The sequence below is a fragment of the Sminthopsis crassicaudata genome, chromosome 4 (genome assembly GCF_048593235.1).
Source record: "Sminthopsis crassicaudata isolate SCR6 chromosome 4, ASM4859323v1, whole genome shotgun sequence".
Classification (NCBI taxonomy): domain Eukaryota; kingdom Metazoa; phylum Chordata; class Mammalia; order Dasyuromorphia; family Dasyuridae; genus Sminthopsis; species Sminthopsis crassicaudata.
In genome coordinates, this window is record NC_133620.1 from 138,172,117 (window position 1) to 138,193,409 (window position 21,293).

At 35.9% G+C, this 21,293-nt stretch overlaps 1 protein-coding gene across 1 annotated transcript in view; it reads left to right on the forward strand.

Annotated features, from left to right (window-relative positions):
• The window catches only part of CNKSR3 (CNKSR family member 3), a 97,839-nt gene that overhangs the window by 57,340 nt on the left and 19,206 nt on the right, over window positions 1–21,293 (forward strand). Inside the window, exons 3-6 of the mRNA XM_074309471.1 lie at window positions 10,195–10,397; window positions 10,907–10,994; window positions 18,681–18,722; window positions 20,753–20,872. Of these exons, the coding sequence (XP_074165572.1) occupies window positions 10,195–10,397; window positions 10,907–10,994; window positions 18,681–18,722; window positions 20,753–20,872 (453 nt within the window). The remainder of the gene's footprint in view (window positions 1–10,194; window positions 10,398–10,906; window positions 10,995–18,680; window positions 18,723–20,752; window positions 20,873–21,293) is intronic.

Consider the following 21,293-nt stretch of genomic DNA (forward strand, 5'->3'; position numbering starts at 1 on the left):
CATCATAGCACCCACCTCCAGGAATGCCGAGTTTAAATGAAATAATAATTTAAAGTACTTAGCACAGTGCCTGGCATATAGTATGTGCTATATAAATGCTATTTAGTAATAGTAGTTGTGGCACATAATAAATAATACTTTTTGGTTGATTGAACCCACTACAAGGTGAAGTCTTTCCTGAGTCAGTCAATTTTTAGTTCTCTGCTATTCCCAATTACTTTGTTTTTCTTTTGTATTCATTTTATGATGCTTTCTGTATTTTTATTTGTGCTTCTTATCTTCTCTGTTAGAAAGCAAAAAACTCTTTTTGAGTAGGGAATCTTCTCCCCTCCCTTCCTCCCTTTCTTCTCCCTCCTTTTCTCCCTTCTTTCCTTCCTCTCTTTCTTCTTTCCTTCCTTCTTTTCTCCTTCCTCCATCTCTTCTTCTCTCCATCTACCCCTCCCTCTTTCCTTCCCTTTCTTCTTCTCTCCCTCCCTCCTTCCTCTCTCTGTCTCTCTGTCTTCCCAGATGAGGAAACTTACTCCTCTTATATAGATGAGCCTCTTCTTTGCAACTTAAAAGTTTTGAGAGAGTCCCTCGGAGCATTTCTGAGTTTAAGTAATTTGCTCCATCATATAAACAATTTATGTCAGAGGCCCAATTTGATCCAGGTCTTACCTGATGCTAAGACCAGCTCTCCATTTGACTGTGTCTGTCTCTATAATACATTGAAGTTATATAGCAGATCATTTATGGCACTATAGGTACTTAGAGGTTTATGTGAATTTTATAATATCTTGGAAATACTTAGGGCAAAAACAAGTAACTAATTTCACCACCAATGAATAACAGAAGTTATATAGTGGGTTGCCATGAGTAAAATAGTTTATAGAGACTTTAGAAGGGAGATTAAGAAAGATTCCTTAAAAATCTGTTGAAATTTAAGTAAGGCTTGAGATAAAAAAAAAAAAAGTGAAATCTCTTGTTATCTAGCTAAGAAGATCTACAAAAAGAGCTTTGATTAAAGATTGTTAGGGCAGGATTGGGGAGGAGGGAAGACACAGATTCTCAAACTCAGCTTTGATTTAAAAAAGCAGTTTTGATTTAGAATTAGGATGTTGTGTCTGAAGCCTGCATAGGAAGGTTTCCTTTGGACTTGGCCTAAGAGATAGTTAATTTGGGAATGAAACATTACATAACCTTATTTGTTGAACTGTGAAATCCCTTTAATTTATCAGTTTGTACTTTGAAATTCTGCATGCTATATAAGATAGAGTTTTATAAATCAATTTAATTACTAAAAAGAGCTTGTCCTGGGAAAGAGACATTGGTAGATGCTGAGAATACAAAGACCAAAACAAAATGGCCTTTGTCCTTAAGAAGTTTGCCTATTTTTAGGGAAGATGCCATATTGACCTATAATCATAAATAAATGGTAATGTGAACAGGGAGCATAAGCTGATATAATTGGGGAAATCAGGAAAAGCTTTACAGAGGATATAGCAGGTTAGCTAAACTTTCAAATTAAGGACTTTTTTAGTGACACAACTGAGGAAGTAGAGCATTCCAGACATGGGTATTTCTCCTACTCAAATGCAGAGGGGGAAGTTTAAATCTAGGAGTTGTGCATTCTATCTGGAATATAGTGTATACTATAGAGGTATAGCGGGAAATGTGCAATAAGTCTAGAAAGGATATTAGAATTGGAGTTTAGAGAGCCTTAAGCCAGTCTGACAGGTTTGCATTTTATTATAGAGTCACTAGGTATCGTAGAATTTTTAACAAATTACATGGACAGATGTGTCCCATTTTGTCAGATTTGTAGAGAGGGCATATAGGAGGGAGTAGAGACTAGAAGCAAGTTTAAGCAGTTTATACTATTAATGGGGCAACTAGGTGGTACAGTGGTTAGAGCATTTGTCTGGAATCAGAAAGATTTAACTTTTCTGAGTTCAAATCTGTCTTCAGAACTTAGTAGCTGTGTGATCCCGGGCAAGTCACTTTTTGCCTCAGTTTGTCATTTGTAAAATGAATTGGAGAAGGAAATGGCAAACTACTCCAGTATCTGCCAAGAAAACTCCAAATAATGTCATGAAGAGTTGGACAGGACTGAACAATAGCAACATAATGCTAATAATAGTAATATAATACTTATAAGTATTATAAACTAAGGTACTGGCTTTGTGAGTAGAGAGGACACAAAAATGAGATGGAATGGGAGATAGAATTGATAAGGCTTGACAATCAACATAAAATGTGAAGGAAAGAGTCAAATATTACTCTGAGGCTGAAACCTGGGGGGAAAGATGACTATACAAATAAAGAAAAGTTATATTTTTAGTAGGGATAGATTGGGGGGGGGTGTGTAAAGGGAGAAAGAATAAATAAAAGCGAGATGGAGAAAATGTGAACGGGACATAGAAAAATTCTGAGTATTAGATTCATGGGGAGCTTATGAACTCAACAAAGGAGCAAGCATAGAAGAGAAGACAGGCTCCTGGATAGCTTTGATGGGCAGCTACCATAAAGGGAAGACAGATAAATAATCCCACAAAGGATACTGAAAAGAAACATTTTAGATAGGGAAAAAATTCAGAAAGAGCAATTTCACAGATAACAAAAAGAGAGAGTAGGGAGGAGAAAATGAGATCATAGTGTCAAATACTGCAAAGAAGTCAGAGGGGATGAGAACAGAGAAAGATCATTTAACTTAAAAGTTAAGAAATCAGTAGCTGTTTTGCACAGAACTGTGTCCAGTAGAGTGGTATGTTCTGTAGTCAGATTTCAAAGGGGTTCAGGAGTAAAAGATGAAAAAGTGACTAGTAGATGGAGAAGAGTGTATGAATTTTCTTTTTCTTTTTTAAAAGAAGTCGGAGAAGGGAAAATGCAAATTTATAGCTTGAGGCAATTAGAGGGCCAGACTAAGATGTTTGGGGGATTTTTTTTTTTTTTTAATCTTAATTTTTAAAGAATAGGGAAGCCTGGGCAGCGATTTAGGAACTTGTAGATAAAGTGAGATTGAGACTGATTAGACAGTAATGATTGATGGAACAAGGTCCTGGAAATAAAAGTAGAAGACAGAAGTTGTTTGGCAAAGTAGAGGACCAACCCTTTCTCAGAGATTTGAGCAAAGGCCAGGATGAGTAATTATAGGGGTGTGTAATGGGGAGAGGTCAGACCTAAGTTAAGTAGGAGGCAGATTTCAGCTTCTGGAAGAGAGTTATGTGAAGGAGAAATTGCTTTAAAAGAGAGGAATAGCATGATGGTCAATAAGAGAAAAAGAGGCTTGCCAGTTAAAGTTTGTGTGTGGCGTGGGCCAGTATACTTTTATTACAAATTTAACAAAAAGAAATTTGATCCTCAAATGAAGCATTAATAGCTCATTAAACAATTAACAAAAGGATATGCAACAAGGACACATTAACATAGCTTCTATAAATGGAGAGGCCCTCCCTCATCTCTACATGTCTGGTCAGCAAGATGAAATGACTCCACTAGTCTTCAGCTATCCACTTAGAATGGCCTTAACCAATATGCATGGGAAGCCATGTCAGTACAACCGGAGGCCATCAGGAAGGAGTATCTAGTGAGACACAGATTGAGCCTTGCTCCACTCACCCTGGCTATTTTCCCCTTTTTTCCTAACCCATATTAGGGCTAGGAGTAGTGTTGCTAAACATTGGTTCTATCAAAACGTGATAATATGGATATATGGTGAGATAACAAGGCTTTCCATATATCTACGTACTGTGAAATGTATGTGACTGTGTGTGACTATGATCTAGCTGAAGTTCTGAGTTCAAAATTCGAAGAAGATAATTTCCCAAGTCTGTTTTCATGGTGATAACAAAAGTGAGAAATCTCAAATGAGCAAGTCAGAGACGATAATATGTGGTCTTACAGTTATCCTTTTACTCTTAGGAAAGATATCCTTTGTCTTAAGGAATTAACTGTAAAGTTAAATGACAGAATAAGAGAAGATAATATAAACTTGTTTCAAAAAGTAAAAAAAAAATATAAATGCAAATTATAAAACTCCTTTTTTTAATTAAGGCTAATTTTCAAAACATATGCATAGATAATTTTCAATATTCATCTTCACACAAAAACTTTGTGTTCCAATTTATTTTACTCCCTCTCCTCCCTCTTCCTTCCTAGATGGCCAGCAATCTAGTATATGTTCAAATCATATCAAAAAGGAAAAAAAAATGAGAGAGAAAACAAAAGACAGGAAACCACAAAAAGAGTGAAAATGCTATGTCCTTTCTCTGGGTGCAGATGGCTCTCTCCATCATAAGACCATTGGAACTGGTCTGAATTACCTTGCTGATGAAAAGAGCCACAAGTAAGACTCCTTTAACCAGGCCTGTTTTAATCCTCTTATTTTTCATATTCCGGGTCTTTCTGTCCCTCATCTTTATATAGAATTAAATTAGGGTAAATTAAAATTGGGTATAATCTTCCAATGGGGGTGATTTAAATTTTTAAAAAATTTGCTAAGTAGATTAATCATTACCCTTCCTTGAAAAAAAGAATTCCTGATCCCATTAAATTGATTGGACCATAGGATCATGGATTTCAAACTGGAAAGGACTTGAGGATCCATCTAGTCTTAATTTCTTTACATTATAAATATGGAAAGTAAGGTTCAAGAAGATTAAATAATTTGCCTTTGATGACACAAGTAGATAGATTTTCCAAGTAGGATTTGAATCTAGGTCCTCTGAGTCCTAAAATCAGTGTTTTCTCTTCCAGGCTTTTGTATTTCTTACTTTGGGTCACTTTATACCTTATTTTGGTCCATATGTAGTTTGAGGTTCATTTATTCATTTATGGAATAGAAAAACATGGAAGTCATTTACCCACTCAAGAAAAAGATTCTACCTTTCAGAAGGGGAAAGAGAACAAGCATTTGTTAAGTACTGCCAATGTTTTGGGCACCATGCTCTAAGTGCTTTATAAACATCTCATTAGCTCCTCACAACAATCCTGAGAGATAAGCCCTGTCATTATCTCCATTTTACAAATGAGGAAACTGAGACAGAGAGAGGTCAAATGACTTGGTTAGGGGTCCAGAGGTAGACAGTGTCTCAGTCTGGATTTGAACTCGGGTCTTCCTGATTCCAGACCCAACACTCTTTTCTACCGAGTCACTTAACCTGTTGCTCAAACAACAGCAATTCAAAGAATTGTGCCAAGATGGATTAGGTCTGTGGCCTTTTGGAATAAAAGGATCATAAGATCATAGGTTTAAAGTTAGATAGGATTTTAGTGTTCATTAAGATCAACTCCCTCACTTGTACAAATAAGGAAAGGTGAAGCTCAAAAAAAAAGGTATTTACCCCAATGTCACTCAGCTAGTAAATGTCTGGGGCAGGATTTGGAACTAAAGACTTCCTGACTCCAAGGCTAGTCCTCTGTCCCCAAGACACTGTGCTTCCTCTTCATAGAAACGGATATAGCATTCACAAACAGTCCATGAGGCAGTGAAGAACACCATAAGATTAAATGGTAGAAAGGTTGCTCCAATGTCCCTTATACATCCCTCCTGAAGTTCTGCTGATTCCAAAACCAGATGACAAAGATGCCAGAGCCCCAGAAATGATCTTCTGTCCCTATTCTATTTCTGCCTGTGTGTGATCATCCCAAGGATCAAGGATGTGATCAAAGATGGTTACATCCTTTTAGTTTATCCAATCAAAAGGCTTTTGCAATTTAAACCTCTGACAAACCGGAAGCTGTCCAGGTTCCAGTAGCACATGGCAGGAGCTGGGATGGCTCCCAGGTGTGTCTGGGCCTCTCCCTGCAGGGATTAACTAAATGCTTTTTCTTTGTACCTGATGATGTCTCTGATTAGTTAAGTGGGAAGGGGGTCTTGCACCCCCAACCTGTTCCACACACCTCTCTAGAATGAAAACTGGAGGGCAAGGAATTAAATGTCAGTTAACTTCAATGTTCTACATATAAGTGCTTTCACTGGCTCTTCCTAATCTCAGAAATATTCTTTCTCTTCCTCTCTGCCTCCTGCTTCTTTCAAAATTTCCACTAAAATCTCATTTTCTGCAAGAACTCCTTCCCTCTAGTACTAATCCTTCCCTCTGAGATTATCGCCTAGGTTACTCTCAGTATAGCCTGTTTTGTTTGCAGGTTGTCTTTCCCCCTTACATGATTGACTTGGTGGGAGCAGGGTCTTTGTTTTGCCTTTCTGTCCTCAGTGCCTGGTACATAGCATGTGTTTAATAAAATGCTACTTGACTACTTGATAAAAGGCTCTTTTATATATGCTAAGAGGGGTTGTGGTATCATATAGTGACATTATCCTGATGTAGCCCTAATATTTATAGCAGAATGTGACCCTAGCAGAGCTAGCTTCCTCACTTTACACATGAAAAGCTGAGGTCCTTAAAGAGTTGTGTTTTAAGTAGGAGAACTTGGACTCATTCCGAGGTCCTCTGCTTCCTAAGCCCTGTAGTCTTTTTGCTTTTTGAAGTTGTCATTTGAAGCTGCAATGATTTCCAGGTTAGTTTTTGGAGTAATAAAGTACGAATTTCATGTTGAAACCCTCCTCCTCCCCCCTTCCCCATTTACTGTTCAAACAGACAAATCCAATTTGAGAACCTGTTCATTTTCTGTGTTTCTTTGCAGCAGGCTCTTAAATCAATAATCCTTTCCTGATTATATTTGTTCAGTAGGTGGTACTTATCAAGCCAGTAATAATCCATTTGTTATTATCTCCATGTTAGGGGGAGAAAGGGGTGTGTGAGGTGGGGTGTGGGTGTGGGGTGGAGTGTGGATAGAGAGGGGCATAGGGGCCTCCCTATGTGAAAGAGAGTCTGGAACAGGATGAGTGTAATTTAAACCTTTTTTCCCTCTCCCTTCCCCCTCCCTTTTCTCTCCTCCCTTATTTTTTCAGGGCCATACCTGGCATTAGTACAGTGATTGAGAATAAATGTGAATCAGGAAAAGATGAGAGAAGGAAAGCAAGAGGACACTTGCAGGGAGCTTTATTGTTTTATCCAAGTTGAAGTTTTTAGCTCCCCTACATTGCATTTTCACTACTTTCTCTTCAAAAGTGAAGTCAAGTAACATTAATTCATTGCCTACTATGTGCCAGAGTGGAAAGCACCAGAGATGCAAAGAAAGGCAAAACAAAGCAAACAAACAAAAAAATCTATTCTGAAAGCGCTAGAAATCTAATGGGAAAGGCAACAGCTAAATATATACGGTATATATTTGGGATAAATTGGAGGTGGTTTTAGTGAGATTAAATGAGGACTAGGAAAGGCTTCCTGCAGAAGATAGGACTTTAGCTGAGACTTGAATGAAGCCACGGATGTCAAAAGATACAAAAATGATGAGAGAATGTTCCAGGCCAGTGAAAATGTTCAGATGGAGAGATGGATTGTTCTAAATGAGTAATAGCAAGGAACAGTGTTATGGGGATCAGAAAGTACAGAGAAGGAAGGAGTAAAGTGTAAGATTAGAAAAGTACAAAAGGACCAGATTATGAAAAGCCTTAAAAACCAAACAGAAGATTTCCTATTTGATCTTGGAGGAAGAGGGAGACTCTGAAGTTTATTGAAATAAAAAAAAATTATTCAAATAAAAAAAAAGCATTTGAAAGATAAGGTTAATAACTAAAGCTTTTGCAAGAAATTTTTTAAATCAATCCGTCAAGTGTTTATTAGGCACTTACTTTGTGCCAAGTTCTGGATTGCTCTGATGACACAAAGATAAAGATGAAATTGTCTTTGTCTTCAAGGAAAATTCTTTTATGGATGGGTTAGGGTTGAGGAGGCAGCATACATGAATGTAGAGAATATACAGGAATAAAGAAAATGAGCAAGTAAGTTATCCTGACACTGCTATGAATTGGCTACATGAGAGGAATTTCCCATAACTCAAAGCACTTAAGGTGATTTGAAAGGGCAAATGATTTTCCACTGCAAGGGAATGGAAGTACAAGTGTAATCACAGATCTATCTTTATGTCAAACTGTGTTTAAAAATACAGTTTGGTGTTATATCATCAATCAGCTTTAAAAAAAACTCTGAAGAACATCCAGCTTTGTTATTGTCATTCTCTAGGGAAAAAAACCATGTTCAAGCATGTCATTTCTTAATGTCTAGTAAATGACAGTAAAAAGGATGGATGCACATCCAGGCATTGTTGACATAGAATATTCTTTTTGTTATAACATTTATAGTATTTTGTTAAAATCTGGGAAAAGGCTTAGTTTTTATTGTATGTAACTGGATAAAACCATTTGTATCCATTTATATTTGAGTAGTTTAAAAAACCCCAACAAACCAAACATCCTTCTCCCCCCCCAACCATGGTAATGATTATTGTATAGCTATGGAAAACCATCTAAAATTAAAACTTAACTCCAAAAAATATGGCAGTGAAATCAGAGGGAGAATTTTAGACCTAGCAGGTTTAGTATTGATTGCCCAGCAGCTGTAGTTTATAGGAAAAAAAACCCTCAAAATTTAAAACTTTTCACTTTCCATGACTTGTGGTGGAGGAAATTTATTATATATTTCATAAAACTATAGCCAGACATGAGTTAACTATTTTCAGAAGAAAAGGAATATTTGTTATTGGAAGGTATGTTTATAATCAGGACTTTTTTGGAAAACAGTAGTGTAAAAGGTTAGAAGATGGTCCATTGAATCAATCAGGTGAGAAAAGTTGGGGTTGAAAAGAGCTGAAAGGAGGAGGAAATGGATTAAACCAGTAAAACCCCATAGAGCTTAAGAGATCTATTACAAATTTCTTCATTTTAGATAGGAAGAAATAAACCCTGACTAGTGAATTAGGCCCAGAATCATACAAGGAGTTAATAAAACCAACAAAAACTGAGGTTGCCTGAGTCACATGGCTAGTGTCTGATGTCACATTTGAATTTTGATCTTTTTGACTCTAGCCTAGCCCCTTAAACAGCTGCTTTGTTTGTAAGTGCATTTGTATTTACGTTTAAATGTAAATTTCTTGAGGGCAAGAAATGTTTTATTTTTTTTTCTTTGTATCCATCTTTTAGTTAAGAATTATGGTATTATTATCTAATAAAGGTCACTACTTTATAATTCATCTATGAGGCTAAATCATACTGGATGTCCATTAAATACTTTTGCATGATAACCAAACCCCCTAGCAAGGAAAAAACTGTGATTTGGATTTGGGGAAGGGGAGATTTTGAGTTATTTAGCATTTTATGATTTCTAGGCATGAAAATTTGTAAGCATGATATGTGTCTGGTCTATATCTGGGACTGGAGATAAAGTGGCAAAAATGATACAGATTCTGTCCCTCAATGAATATATTCTCTAGGGAGTTGCAACATATAAACATATAACTGTATATGTGCACAAAATAGATACAAAACATAAGTGTGCCTGAGGTGGGTGAACATTTGAGGGAGGATCAGGCTATCTTTCTATCCAGAGAATACTGAATGTGCCCTCCACATTGCTGTTTTCACTGGACTAAATTGTCACTTTATAACTTTTAAAAGTACAACATGAAGGTTGTACATTTAGTCTTGATTTTTGTTCTGATCTTCCTAGAATGTCCTTCATTTCTACCTCAGCCTATTGTATTCCTCCATCATCACTCAGCCCAAATCCTACTTAAGCTAGGGCTATATATTCAGAGAGAGAGAGCTTAAAGATCATATAGTCTGTCTATCTGTGAATGATGAATAGCAACTACACACATAAAGTATGTACTTTACATGTAAAGTTTCATGTATGTAAAATAGAAATGATATGGAATAGGAACAGAAATATAGAGCAAAAATACTTTGTAAATTAGCAAAAGCTAATTAACTTGTCTTTTGTATAATTAGCAAGCACTACCTTGAAATGGATTGCAATAAAGTCTTTGCTGAGTCTCAAAACCATTTGGGGTTTTCTTGGCAAAAATAATGGAGTGATTTGCCATTTTCTCCTCCAATTCATTTTACAAATGGAGAAACAAAGGCAAACAGGATTAAGCGATTTGCCCACACTCACAAAATATGAGATCAGATTTAAACTCATGAAAATGAGTATTCCTCTCTATCTGTTGTACTACCTTTCTGCCTAGTGATGCCTTCAGAGATCAATCATTCAGGGTTTTCAAGCATTTGTTGACTTGCTAAAATTGATATTGGCCTTTTTGGAGTGCTCTTCATAGAGTTTAACTTGCTTTATTTTGTTTTGTTTCCCACAGAATTATGGCCTTGAAACAGATAATATGAAGAATTTGGTTCTGAAACTACGGGCCTCTTCCAATAATTTGCAGAATTATATCAGTAGCCGGCGGAAAAGTTCAAATTATGATGGAAACTCCTCCCGGAAACCTCCTAATGAATTCCTGACCTCAGTGGTGGAACTCATTGGTGCTGCTAAAGCTTTGCTAGCTTGGCTGGATAGGTAACTTTACTAATCTCCCTTTTCTTTTCCTGTCAGGTCAGGAGATAGGATGCCTGGTTGACTTCCTTTTGTTATAGAAACATGAGTGACTTTTTTCTCACATGGACACTCCCCAAGGAGTTATGGGTCAGTGACAGACCTCAGAGTCCCTTTGGAAAGTCTTGAAAAGTGTCTTAGCAGGAGGAGATACATCTCAGCTCCTTTCAAGACTGAACTTATTTTAAAGATTGTGTAGAGTAATTTGGTTAGTATGAGATTGACTTTTGGCAGTAGCAAACTTCCTGGTCCATTTTTGTTCTGTTTTTTATTTGGCAATGTACTGCCTCCTGTGTTAATGCTAGTCGGAATAAATTATTCTATTACAAGAGAGGAAAGGATTAAATATAACAAATATAGTTAATTATATACTCTGTGGACACATACCTATCAGCTGACGGGGTTGAAAGCCTAGTACATTTCTTGTCTCAAGGAAAGGTTTTTTCCTTCTTTTTTTCTTTTTCTTTTTCCAGGACTCCATTTACAGGGATCACTGACTTCTCTGTGACAAAGAATAAAATCATTCAGCTCTGCTTGGATCTGACCACCTCAGTTCAGAAGGTCAGTTAATTCTTTCCTTTGACATTCTTTCTCCTCTTGCCTTGCCAGAAAATTGAACGTTTTTCTGTAGAAAGAAAATAAGCTCACTTTGATATTTTTTGCTCACTTTGATGCATGGTATTTCCAGATTTTACCCTTTTAGGTGCTGCCCAGTGCTTAAAATTGTTTTCTATTCAAAGGCCCTGAACTTCAGAAAGGCCATAGAAATATTAAAATTTATGTCTCTGATACCTTAACTATCTTTAAGCTCTCAGGGCCTCAATTTCCTCATTTGTTAAATAAGAGATTTTTACAAGGTCATAGGATAGTTTATATAGAGTATACGTGATAATCTCTGATTTTAGAGCTGGAAAGGACCTTGAAGGGCATGTACTCCTCATTTTTACAGACAGGAAAACTGAAATCACCAGTTTGTTTTTTTTTTTTTTTTTTTTTTTGTTTGTTTGTTTGTGTTTGTTTTTAATGGGGGAGTAAGTTTCCTGATAAGAGCTTCTTCCAACAATTGGGAAGGTGAAAGTGGCAGATTTATGGAGATTTTGCCTACTTGGATATCAGTATGTCAAGCCCCCTTGGGAGCGCAGTGGGGTGGGAAATAGGACCAGGTTGCCAAAGCGAGGAATAAATTGACCCCCTGGTTGAAAACAAGTGCCGGTTTATGGCAAGAAGGGCCTGGGAATAATCCCTGTACTTTCAACCTAAGTGAGAAGGGAAGATCTAATCTTTAAAACAATTAAAAGAGACCTAAAATGAAAGTGAATGGCACAAGATCATGCCAGGTGGTGAGTAGCAAAGCCTGAACTTTAGTGATCTCTTAGGGATCTTTTAGTCCTAATATTTCATAATTCTGTCCATTCTACAATTATTCCATGTTCATTTGCAAAATAGAATTTGGCAATAAATTCTATGACCAAACTGGAAAAGAATATGGAATATTACTCTATCCTCTGTTGACCATATCCCTGTGGGGCTCAACATCCTGAATGAGTACTGATTTCATTGATTTTGTTTTTTTGGTTTTCTAGACCCTAAAAAGTTGATTTTTGAATGGATTAATTCTGATTCTTGTGACATTAAGCTGCTAACCATCTCTCGGTTTACCTAATGCTTATGTACTTTGGAGAATGCTTTTGAGGTTCTATTTTTGGAAGGGAGCTCAAAGGACCTAAAGTAACTGTATCCCTCCTCCAAATTTTCTTGGATTGGCATCTGGTTTTTGATAAAGGATGCCTGATGTATATTAAAAATACAACCAGAAAGCTCTCTCCAGCTTCCTTCCTTCACTTCTACCTTCATGAAAGAATTAACATAACCTGGTTTTCCCCTTTCCATAGTCCCATTTTGCTGCTGCTGCTGCTTCATGTCAGAATTGATTTGTAAAGCTCTTTGTTTAAAAATTAACTTGAGTACAGTTAAAGGATCTTTTTTTTTAAACCAACTCTGTGATTTCATAGTTTATGGAATTCCTGGTGAGGTGCTCCCTCTCCCAATGCAGATGGGCATTTTCTTTGTAAATTATAGTCTTTCACAAATTGCCTGAAGGCTTAGAGAAGTGACTAGCTATGTGTTTTAGAGGCAAGACTGGAATCCTGGTTTTTCTGACTTAAGACCACCTCCCTATCATTTTTGCCAAGCTGCCTAATTTCAATAATAGTTCTAAATAGAACAAGCAAGCCTTCTTATAGGACAAATCTGTTTTTGTTATGAAGGATTTTTTTTTCAGGGTTGGCTTTATTTGTATGTTTTTTTTTTTTGTTGTGGGAGTATTATGTATATTTAATATGGTTTGAAATAAAAATAACGGTAGTAATTATGTGGTTACATTTAAGATGAATTAAATGAGTTTTATACTTAGGCAGATATCTACTTCAAGGCAAATGGAATGTTTCTTGTGCACCTAGACTGTATATTTTCTATTTAGGTGAACTATTGGCATGGCTTGGCCAGTTGGCTCTTTTATCTACAGTGAACAACCATGAACCTGAGGATTTTTACTGCATAGCTGTAAAATTGCAGTAAAGACTTCTTTTGTCTTTAAAATTTTATTTTATTTTTAACTTATGGAATAAAACAAGCATTTCCATAATATAGTATAATAAAAAAGATGATTGCATAGAAAAATAACACAAGAAATTGCAAATCTATTATGTGCAACTTGCTATTCTTTTAAATATATAATAGTTATGTAAATTTCTTTTTCCCCCTTTTTTTCTTCTGTCCTCCTCTCCCTCCCATTGGCTGAACCAATTGTGGTATATGATTATGATGGAATACAATATGTGCTAAAAGATTTGATGAACTCGATGACCTTCGAAAAACATTGAAAAACTTGCAAAGAATAAAGATATTCCTTGTCATCTGATAACTTTAAAAAATCATTGATGTGTTTTGAGGAAGACAAGAAAATGAAATTTTATGGTTTGGATTTTGACCTGTCATAAAAAGTTGAATGATTGGACATTTTATACTGAGTAGCAAGAATTCCTTCTATCTGAGCAGATAGGTGGAATAGTTGATAAGAGTACCTGGAGGCAGAAGGATCTGAATTCAAATAGGTCTTAGATACTTAGTAATTATGTGATCCTGGACAAGTTACTCAACCTGGATTGCTTCCAAAACAAGTAAACAACTCCATTCATATAATTAAATATTGATAATACTTTCCTCTGAAGACTCCTTTCTCCTCTAGTGGTCCTTTTTAAAATTTTAATCAAATCATAACTCTTAGGTGTCTTCCAAGGCTTCCTTTGATCTTTTTCTCCTCTTCCTCCCTTCTCCTACCTTCCCTTTCCCTCTCTCTCTCTTTCTCTCTCCCTCTCCCCCCCCCTCCCCTTTCCACCCTTTTCCTCCTCTTCTTTCCCCTTCTCTCCCCCGCTCTTTTCCCTTTCTCTCTCCTTCCAACCTACTCTGATTTTCACATTTCTGTTAATGGCACCAGCTTTTTGATTATTCACCAGAATCAAAACCTTCATCTTCATTACAGCTTAATTACAGCTAAACAACTAGTAGATCTCCATGCCTGTGGATTCTACTTTCCAACTGTCACTTCCATTCTGTCCTTTCTATTCTTGTTGCCTTTGTTTTAGTACATGACACCTTCTAATCCATATTCCTATGGCCCGCTTAACCTTTCTAGTACATAGTTCTTGTCGAGTTATTAGAAAGTCAACAGAACTGGAGAGGGGAAAGGGGAGTAAAAATATGACAGCACCCGATTTGGATTTGAACAACTTTGGGATCCAGATTTAGTTATGTGCTAGTCCTAAACTAGTCATATTCTTTCCCAGGAACTCAGTTTCCTTGTTTGAAAGGAGCATACTAGTTGACTTTTGAGGTTTATTTATATTCTTTGTTGCTTTATCCTATGATTGAGAGGTTCTGGAAGATGAGGGGATAGAGAATGGGACATAACGTGGCACACCTGTACCTTCCTTTCCTGATCTAGCCTTGCAGGCTAGGCTCTACCTAACCTTGGAGACTGAAATGATGCAATGAAATTTTAGCGTACCCTTTTCCTGCTTGTAATGTCAGCCTTACCATTTGCCTTAATGTGACAGTGACTTTTTCCCAATTTTTCCCCCGGGACAATCCCTCTGGCTTCTTGCCAGAAACTCTAAAGCCACACCTGCAACCACTTCCTTTAGTCCTCACAAGATCGTGGGAACTCCATGCTCACTAGTGGCAAAAAGATGGGGAGTGTCCTTGCTCTAAAGCTGGCTGGGGCAGTTTTGGGTGGCAGAAAGGTTGTTGGCAGTCACTTGGTTTTGTCTTTACATGAGTAAACCCTTGTAGGTAGCACTCTATGGGTTTGCCATGAAACTGGGAATTGCTAGTTCTAAAGTCAAATGTCTGTTTTGTCATTGGCTTGAGTTCTATTAAGTGCCCTCTGAATTAATCAGAATTATGTCAGAACGATCTGGCTCACAAGGATGCTGTGTCTATAAATTAATGCTTGAGAGATTTGTAATGAATGGCTAGAAAAGCAAACTACTGCTTTATGATAGCATATGGTCCTGTAAGCATGCAGATTTTTAAAACTGATTGTTAATAATTCCTACCATGACAGTTAGAGTATGTCATTAAAGTGATGAGTCATTTTAGCAGATTGACTCTTTGGGTCACATTTACCAGATGAGGAAGGCATTGGACTTCACTCAAACTTTCTATTATTCCATTTCCTAAAGGGTCTATAGGTTCTACTTATACAATCTCCCAAATCTCTCTCTATCCCATTTATTCCCCTCTCTTGCCACTTCTACTGCCGGTAGCTCCTTTTGAGACCCTTCTCACCTCTTGTCTAGACTATTTATAGTTGACATTTGTTCCTTCTTTTCTCTCCCCTCTAAAATCTATCCTTCATACCGCTGTCAAAGTAATCTTTCTAATGCACTGACTTGATGGTGTTACTCCCCTGCTTAAAAGCCTTCAGTATTTCTCCATTCCCTACTGAATCAAAAATAAACTACTTAACCTGATGTTCAACTCCCTACCTTTCTACTCTTTTAAAAATTTCTTCATGCATTCCCTTTTGTGTCCCTAGCCAAATGAGATTTATAATCTCTTTCTCCGTCTCTTCCCACCTTCCTGTGTCTAGTTGCCTTTGCTCATAGCATTTCAGATATACCTTTGGATAGTTCTCCTTTTCTTCAAGGTTCTGTTCAGATGCTAACTCCTAAGATTGTGCAAGAATTCCTGCCATGTCTTCTTCCAGCTTCATAGCTTCATTCTTTCCTCCTGGAATTTCTCATTGTGATCTACTTTGTATTTAATCATTATCTAAGATATTGGAAAAGGGAATTTATGAGTGAGGAAAGTTCCTCTAACAATGCAGATTAGCTCCTTCTTGATGACTATTAGTGCCTTCAAACTGTGAGAAATTAAGTGCTTTGCTCAGATGCACAACCGAGTATGTGTTAGAGGTGGGATGTGACCTCAGATCCCTAACTGCAAGTTAGTTCTCCATCCATAATGTGAATCTATTCTGGTTATTTCTATGCATCTGTCTTAGTAGATCTTAAGTTCCTTGAGATCAAAAACTCTGAAAATCTTCATTTTTATATTCCTAGTACCTAGAACATAATTGCTTAGTTGAGTTAGATTAGATTTATTCAATATGGCCCCGGAATTTTGTCTTAACAAATTAGATTTATAGTTTTGAATATGTACCATGTCACACAACAAATTTTATGCATATAAAAATTCCAGTGCTTAATGAATTTAGTTTTTCCTGGAGTAGTTATACTCTTTCAGGAGTAGGAACTACCTTTTGTCTCTTTTTTTGTAGCACTTTTAGTATTTAATACAGTACCTTTAGTATTTAGTACGTAGGAACTTAACAAATATTGATTGATTTCTGGATATCTTCTTTGTGACATATTTTATTTATTAACACATAATTCTTTCTGATATATTGTGCTCTTCCTTAAGGGCATTTATCATCTTTTTATTCTCTGTGCCTTAAGCTCAAACTCTGTGTTAAAAAAAGGTTTTTTTTTTTTTTTTTTGAGTTAAATTGAATTTAGCAATAAGATATTCTTTCAGAAAGAATTAAGTTTTTTTCTCAGAACTGTGTATTTGTAACATCATGAATATAGGGAGTTTAAAAAAAATCACTGATGTTCTTTGTAATTTCTTGCTATTCTTTTGCTTCCCCTCCTGTAGGCTTCTCTTTTATACAAATAAAAACGTGCAATCTTCTGCCTCACTTTTCTACTGAGAGGAAAGAAGTTCATTTGTCTGCCTCTTGGAAGCAAAATTAGTCTTTGTATTTAGTGAGATCAACTACCTTTTTGAATTATGAGATTACATGTAAAGATTATGAAGTTACAAATTCTTTGTGAACTTATTTTAAATGATATATAAATGCTAGCTATTATTATTCTCACTTATGTCATTGTAGTCTTTGTCTATAATCTCTTGTTTGTCCTTTCTGGAAGCAGTTTCCTCTTATAAGGGACCTAAGTTAATCAGGAAGAAGAATATTAAGAAAATCTTAGATGTTTGAGTTGGAAAATTAGTTATTTTGGAGAAATATTGTAATCATCCAAGTTTTTTAACCTCTGCTACAGGAGCTCCATTTATAAGAGTTGACTGGGCTTTTCAAATTTTCTGGTAGTAGGAGAGAGTTAGAATTTCTTGGAAGAAAGACTCCCTACAAATTATAATTCTTTAATTCCCATGGTATGCATTGCCTGATTTCTTTTCACCCATTTCCAGGGCACACTGGTTCTGTCCCTTGTAAATGTTTCTCTTGACTTAAGTGAAATCTATCCTCTGGCCATCTAGAAGCTAGTTGTTAATTTTCTTTATGTATTGTGAAATAATACTCACTTTTGGAGAATATACCCATTGAGTTCAACAGTGCTGAATAAAGTTTAATTGTAGGCCTCCAAGTAAGGTTTATTTTATTTCTGTGAAAAATCTTAAATTTGAATTGAAATTCTCTGTGGCATTCAAAGTCTAGAATGGCTGACAGTTAAAAGTTTTGCTTATGTAGAACATGCATTTAAACATTTTCAGTCTGGCTGTTTTTAAAATGAACAATGGTGATTTCTGTAATTTGACAACTGGGTTCATTCAGTGTTCAAAGTCTTTTTTTGTACCTAAGCTGAGTAAATATGCTTTGCATTCCAGTCCTTCCTTTATTTATTGTCATCAATAACATGCTCTTAAGGGGATTTTTCTTTTTTTTTGGCAGTGTGTTAATGAATGTTTTGTTGGGACTTTTTTCCATCTGTGAAGTATTGTTATATCTGATTTAATCTGGATATTGCTTAAAATAGCCTATTATGATTTAGTTTATCAACGTCATTATTTGGAAGATATTCTTAGAGGCAGGCACAGAGCTGAAACTTTTGAAGGCTTTCTTGATACCCTGATTGCAAAAAGAGATTCAGGAGACCCATGAGTTTTGGCCACTGGCTACGAGGTTGATTTTCCTTTGCTTCAGACTCACTATTCTTAGAGCTTGTGCCAAGAATAGAAGAATCTATTTGAAAATCAAGGTGACTTAATTCAATAGATTCCTAATGAATGGTGGACAGGAATCATGTGGGAAGCCAGGTCCTATTCTTCTCTCATTCCGATTGCTAACTTAGCTGCCTTACCCCCTTTCCCATCCCCAGATCCCCAACATTACCAGTAAATGCCACAAGGTCATGGATTTACACTTTCAAGATGAAATTTTCTTTGACTCTTTGACATCCTTCAATTCTGTTTAAATTTTAAGCTAAAGAATAGGTATATAGCATATATTTTATGAATATATGTTTTTCAGTTCTTATTCTTAAAAACACTTGGTAATGCGATACATTGTTGGGGTTCCACATCAATAGATTGGAACCTATTGGGTGGGAAAAGTGTTATTTCTTTAAGATACTGAAGTCAGTTTGCTTTTTCTATGACCCTTTCACATTTAACCTACTTAGAGAATTTATAGTCTGTGTACTTCCCCAACCCCCACCTCCCCCAATGCCTTGTGATTTCATTAAAGAGATGAAAAGACAACATGTTGGGTATCCTGGTAGCACTTGATACTAGAGAAAATAAGATGAAGATCTTTTTGGGGGGAAGAAGAGGGAAAAATTGACATTTACTAGAAGTTCAAGATAGAGGTTTTTTTGCAGTTGACATTTTTTTAAAAATATTTTTATTTCTTAGATTTAATTATTATTTACCTACTTTCTTTAGGACTGTCCCGTGGCTGAAATGGAGGATAAAGTTGTAAATGTTGTAAGTATATTATATTCTTATTCTTATTCTGAATTTTAATGATAAATAGGAATAGGAAGATAGAGGGAAAGAGTAAACATTTAAGAGCTTACTTAACTGTTAAGAGAAGTGCTTTTTTTTTTTTGTCAATTGTGTTGGGTGGTGTTTATAGAATATTCATCACTTGACATGTGGATAGTGATGGGAATACTTGATGTAAAGAAAAGGTGAACACTTTGGGCAGGAAAAAAAAATAGAAGTTTTTGCTTGGAACAAAAGCTTGAGAAAGGTTCCGTGTATTACTTTAGATGCTGTGTGTGACTATGGAGGTACATCAATAAAATCTGCCAGATCCCTGCTAGAGGACAGGGTTTATATTTAGTTAAATGTTGGAGGATGCAGTTGGCTAAGCTCCTTATAAATATCTCAACAGAACAATGACTGACTAACAGAGGTAGCTGGGGAGATGGTGGATAGAGTACCAGACAGGGAATCAAGAAAACTTAAGTCTGAATTTGACCTCACATATTTACAAGATGTGCGATTCTATTCACTTAACCTTTTTGCTTTAGTTTCCTCAAACTATGAAATAGGGATCATAAAAACATTAATTCACGAAATTTTTATGAAGATCAAATGAGACAATATTTATAGACAGTCACTTTGCTTAGTACTTGGAACATAGTAATACACTATATATGTTTATTTTCTTCCCTTCATTTGATAGGTAAGGATCACTTTAATTCAAGTAAGGGAATTGGGAATTCTCTTATGATTAAAGAGAAGCTTAATGGAGCTTAAGAAAAGCAAAGAACAACTGGACCAAAAACCTCCCTCAAAACCTTCAGTCAATATGTGTGGTCTGAGATTCTGAACAGTGATATGTAGCGCTTTCACTATTTTTATGACTATCTTACCCAGATGTTATTATTCTGAGTAGTTCTTTTGATGTCAATGAAATCTTGGTTTAATGATCTTGATCTAATGTACTCTTTTAGTTTAAGATTTTTGGGGAAATATGTTGACAGAAATCTTTGAGCATGTAGTAACTATTCATCATCACTTCCTCCTTTTGACATAAACCAGGCAAGGCTTTTTGATAAGGCCTTCCTTCTGCTGATGAGGAATTTAGCAGGGCAATTGCTATAAATATATTTTCCATAAATAGGGAGGCTAAACAAATAGGAAGAATTTTTACAGTGTTACCTCTTGGAGTGCTTCCTCTTCCCCTTCTTAAAAGAAAAAAATAATCTTTGGAATTCATTCATCAGTCCTTTAAATTCTACAAAGTGTGTTGTTTAGTTATGTGAGTGTTATGTTAACTTGTCATGAGAGGCAGCTTAATGCTATGGCCAGAGGGCTGGTCTTGGAGGGAAGAGGACCTGCAATTGAGTCCTGCCTTTAATTATTATGGGCTGTGTGACTATGTGCAAGCCACTTAATCTGTTCTGTGCTCTCAGACAAATTATGGAAGCTATAGTTGCATCATTGGAGAGAGTTTTAAAATTGGAACTTTTCCACATGAATGTTTAAAAATAATAATAGCGCTGAAGCTTATTTAATTAATTAAAAAAAAAAACACTGATTTTATGAGGAATCGATTTGGTGGTAATATTTATTTATGTTATTAAAGTAGAAATTATAAACATCTGATGAGGGTGAGATGGGGAGGGGTACATTAACAAAGTTCTCCAAAACTTTACTAAGTATGGGTTATTCCCAATGGCTACTATTTTAAAATCTATATCCAGAAGAACTTTTATTGATGATTTATTCAGTCTTTCCTCAATGAAAGTCAAGGATCTTAGCATACATCCATGCTTTTTAATTAATAATTAATGGAGACTTAACGTGAAAACTGGGAGATATCACAGAGCAATCTTTTTTAGGGAGTAAAGCACAGTAAAACATTTGCCAAGCATTATTGCTTAAAGAATGTCATCAAGAACTGAAGATTATCATTGGATCATGTGTTTACTTGCAAGTAGTCTTTAGAAATTAATTTGTTAATTTAACCATTTTTGATTTATTTTTTTCCCATATAATTTTAGTCCAAGGTCCTAAATAGTATTTGTGATAAGACCATCAGATCAACTACCGATCCAGTCATGAGCCAGTGTGCATGTCTGGAGGAAGTTCATTTACCCAATGTTAAACCTGGAGAAGGCCTGGTAAGTTTTCCAGTATTAGTTCTCTAAGTAAAATATCTTCTTGTTTGGCAGATTAAAATTATGTTAATGATTGCTCAGCTTAACCATAATTTTCAAAATGAACCTATATTAATTCCCATTCCTTTTTTGCATATATGTTTGTGAATTTGAGCTATATTGAGATTTATTTTGTATCTTTAAATGTAAAATGAAAAAAAAAAAAGATTTGAGTGAAATTGTTACACCAAGGAGAGAAGTGCTTTTTTTTGGGTCAATTGTGTTGGGTGATGTTTATAGAATATTCATCACTTGACATGTGGATAGTGATGGGAACACTTTATGTAAAGAAAAGGTGAACACTTTGGGCAGGAAAAAAAAAATAGAAGTTTTTGCTTGGAACAAAAGCTTGAGAAAGGTTCCGTGTATTACTTCAGATGCTGTG